The following is a 2,500-nucleotide window of genomic DNA, read 5'->3' on the forward strand; positions in this document are numbered from 1 at the left end:
AATGTGTTTGAAGCCTTTTTTTTTCGTTTAATAAATTTTGTATTTTTTTTACCAGAGAGCTTCCGGAATGTCTTTCAAGTTATTGTGCCACGGACGTTTTTTTTGTAAATATTTTAAAAAGGTGTTTTTGAGAATGCTATTGAAAAGTATTTTTTCCAGAAACTTTTTCGAAAATTATTTTGCTTTTGAAAAATTTCTAAGTGTTTTAAACTTCCTTAGTTTTTGAAAAATTTCAAAAAATTTATTTTATTCGAAACTTTTTTCAATTTGTTTTGAAAACTTTCTAAATGTTTTTTAAACGTTTAAGTTTTGAAAAATTTCTAAAGCTTTTTTTCAAAAGATTTTCGAAAACGTTTTTTGAATGTTTCAAAAACGTTCCCGGAAGGCATTGTCAGATATAAGTCTTTAAAATCTCTCTTAGAAGTTGTCAGAAACTTTTTTTTTTTTTTTTTTTTTTTTTTAAATAACATTCTTAGAAGGCGTCTTCAGAACGCCCTGCTGACCCATCTCGCCCAAATCAAGATAAAAAACAAACCCCTAATCTCTCTCCCTCTCCACCCACAGATCGGATGGGCGTGGACCGTCTCCTGGAAAGCGGGCGACCTGGCCTGCCGAGTCTTAGCCTTCTTCCGCACCTTCGGCGTCTTCCTCAGCGGGTTCCTCCTGGTGGTCATCAGCATCGACAGGTACCACGCCGTCCTCAGGCCCCTGACCGTTACGGAGGCAAAGAGGAGGGTCCGGATCATGCTGTGGGTGGCTTGGGGCGCCTCGGTCGTCTTCTCCATACCTCAGGTGGGTGGGGAATTGAGTAGGTAAAAGGCTGCTCCCTTCGGAGTATGCCTCGCGTCACTGAGGGAGAGAGATATTCAATTCTGGTCGTGTGGTGGGTGGGTTGTGCACTATTTTGGAAGCCCCCTGGGCGGGGTGTTGTGAAGGTGGGGGGCCTGTTGAATTAACCACTGGGTTTTTTGTGCCTGGTAGGTAGTCGAGGCTGGTGGCTATAGCCAAGGACCTTACGAAGGGCGTCGGGCGAGTAGGTTCATCCCCACAAAAAAGATGACTGTCATTATATCAGAATTCTGTTTATGCCTATAACATACAGTCTGTTACAAAGAAATGTAAAATTAGATTGTATGTAGAGAGAGAGATGAGAGAGAGAGAGAGAGAGAGAGAGAGAGAGAGAGAGAGAGAGAGACTTAATAGTGATTTTAATGCATCAAAATCACGAATGAAATTGTCAAACAACAATGACCCAATGATTTAAGAATGGCTTGTCAAATTCTAATCGGTTTGGAGTTGGCTTACACGTACTCGCGCACACACATACACGCGAGCATCACTCTCTCTCTCTCTCTCTCTCTCTCTCTCTCTCTCTCTCTCTCTCTCTCTCCTCCCCAAAGCAAATCGACGTAACGGAATCCAATTCGACAGGCGTCGTCATTCACGTAAAAAAAAAAAATCACCGAATCGCAACATGTCTGTCGAAGTCAAGCTCGATTTCTCCTCCTCCATCTTCCTCCTCCTCCTCCTCCTCCTCCTCCTCCTCCTCCTCCTCCTCCCCCTTCCCCGATGGAGTCTATAAACGAACTGTCGACCTGTATATAAAGTGTAAAAAAAAACCCTCGCGCCAGAAATATATTATTCTTCCCCTCCCCTTCCCCCTTCTACTTCCCCTTCCCCCTCCCCTTCCCCCTTCCTTCCTTCCTTCTCCCCATCACCCTCCCCCTTCTCCCTCCCCCTCCCCCCACCCCCCTCCCCCTCCCCCTCCCATTCCCCGTCCCCCTCCATTCCCCTTTTCCCCTTCCCCTCCCCATGGTGTCTATAAACGAAACTGACGTCCTATATATAAAGAAAAAAAAAAAAAAAACTCGCCAGAAATATACTATTCCTTCGGCGGGAAATCATGTGATGTCCTGGGGAGGCTTCGAAATCAACTTCCCTTCGCCCTGATACTTATCAGGGGGAAAGTGTAACAGGAGGAAAACCTCAAAGGGCTGAGAGAAAGAAGGAAGAGGGGGAATACGAAAGGAGATACTGTAAAAGGAACGATAGGGGTTGCAGCTAGGGGCTCCGAAGGCACGCTGCTAAAGAGCCTTAAGGAATAATGCCTGCAGTGCGCCGCGTGAGGTGCAATGATCAGAGACACGACAGAATACAAATTTACCATATACAGAAAACCAATGTTCCCACTTTCATACATTCACTACTTCAGTTATCATGACATTCCTATCACGATAGGCGTAGCCAGCAACCTATTCTTAAGAGCCTTACGAATCCGTTCTCCAGATTTCCTGGAAAAAGAATTTGAACTAATTCGTAAACAGCTTTCGTCTTTAAGGTATCTTGACCATATAATTGAGAAAGCAATTCACAAAGAAAACGTAATTTTCTACCGACCCCCTCAAGAAAAGACCAGAGACACACCCAACAATAAAATCAAATTGAAAATTCCACACCTGGACAAGATTAAGACGGTGACCAGACCCTCGGGAAATCTAAC

The 2,500-nt window shown here is 44.1% G+C and overlaps 1 protein-coding gene across 1 annotated transcript in view; it reads left to right on the plus strand.

Annotated features, from left to right (window-relative positions):
- Positions 1 to 2,500, plus strand: part of LOC135203707 (gonadotropin-releasing hormone II receptor-like) — a 40,942-nt gene that overhangs the window by 8,189 nt on the left and 30,253 nt on the right. The window contains exon 3 of the mRNA XM_064233608.1: positions 565 to 792. Coding sequence (XP_064089678.1) covers positions 565 to 792 — 228 coding nt within the window. The remainder of the gene's footprint in view (positions 1 to 564; positions 793 to 2,500) is intronic.

This window comes from Macrobrachium nipponense, chromosome 36 (genome assembly GCF_015104395.2).
Source record: "Macrobrachium nipponense isolate FS-2020 chromosome 36, ASM1510439v2, whole genome shotgun sequence".
Classification (NCBI taxonomy): Eukaryota; Metazoa; Arthropoda; class Malacostraca; order Decapoda; family Palaemonidae; genus Macrobrachium; species Macrobrachium nipponense.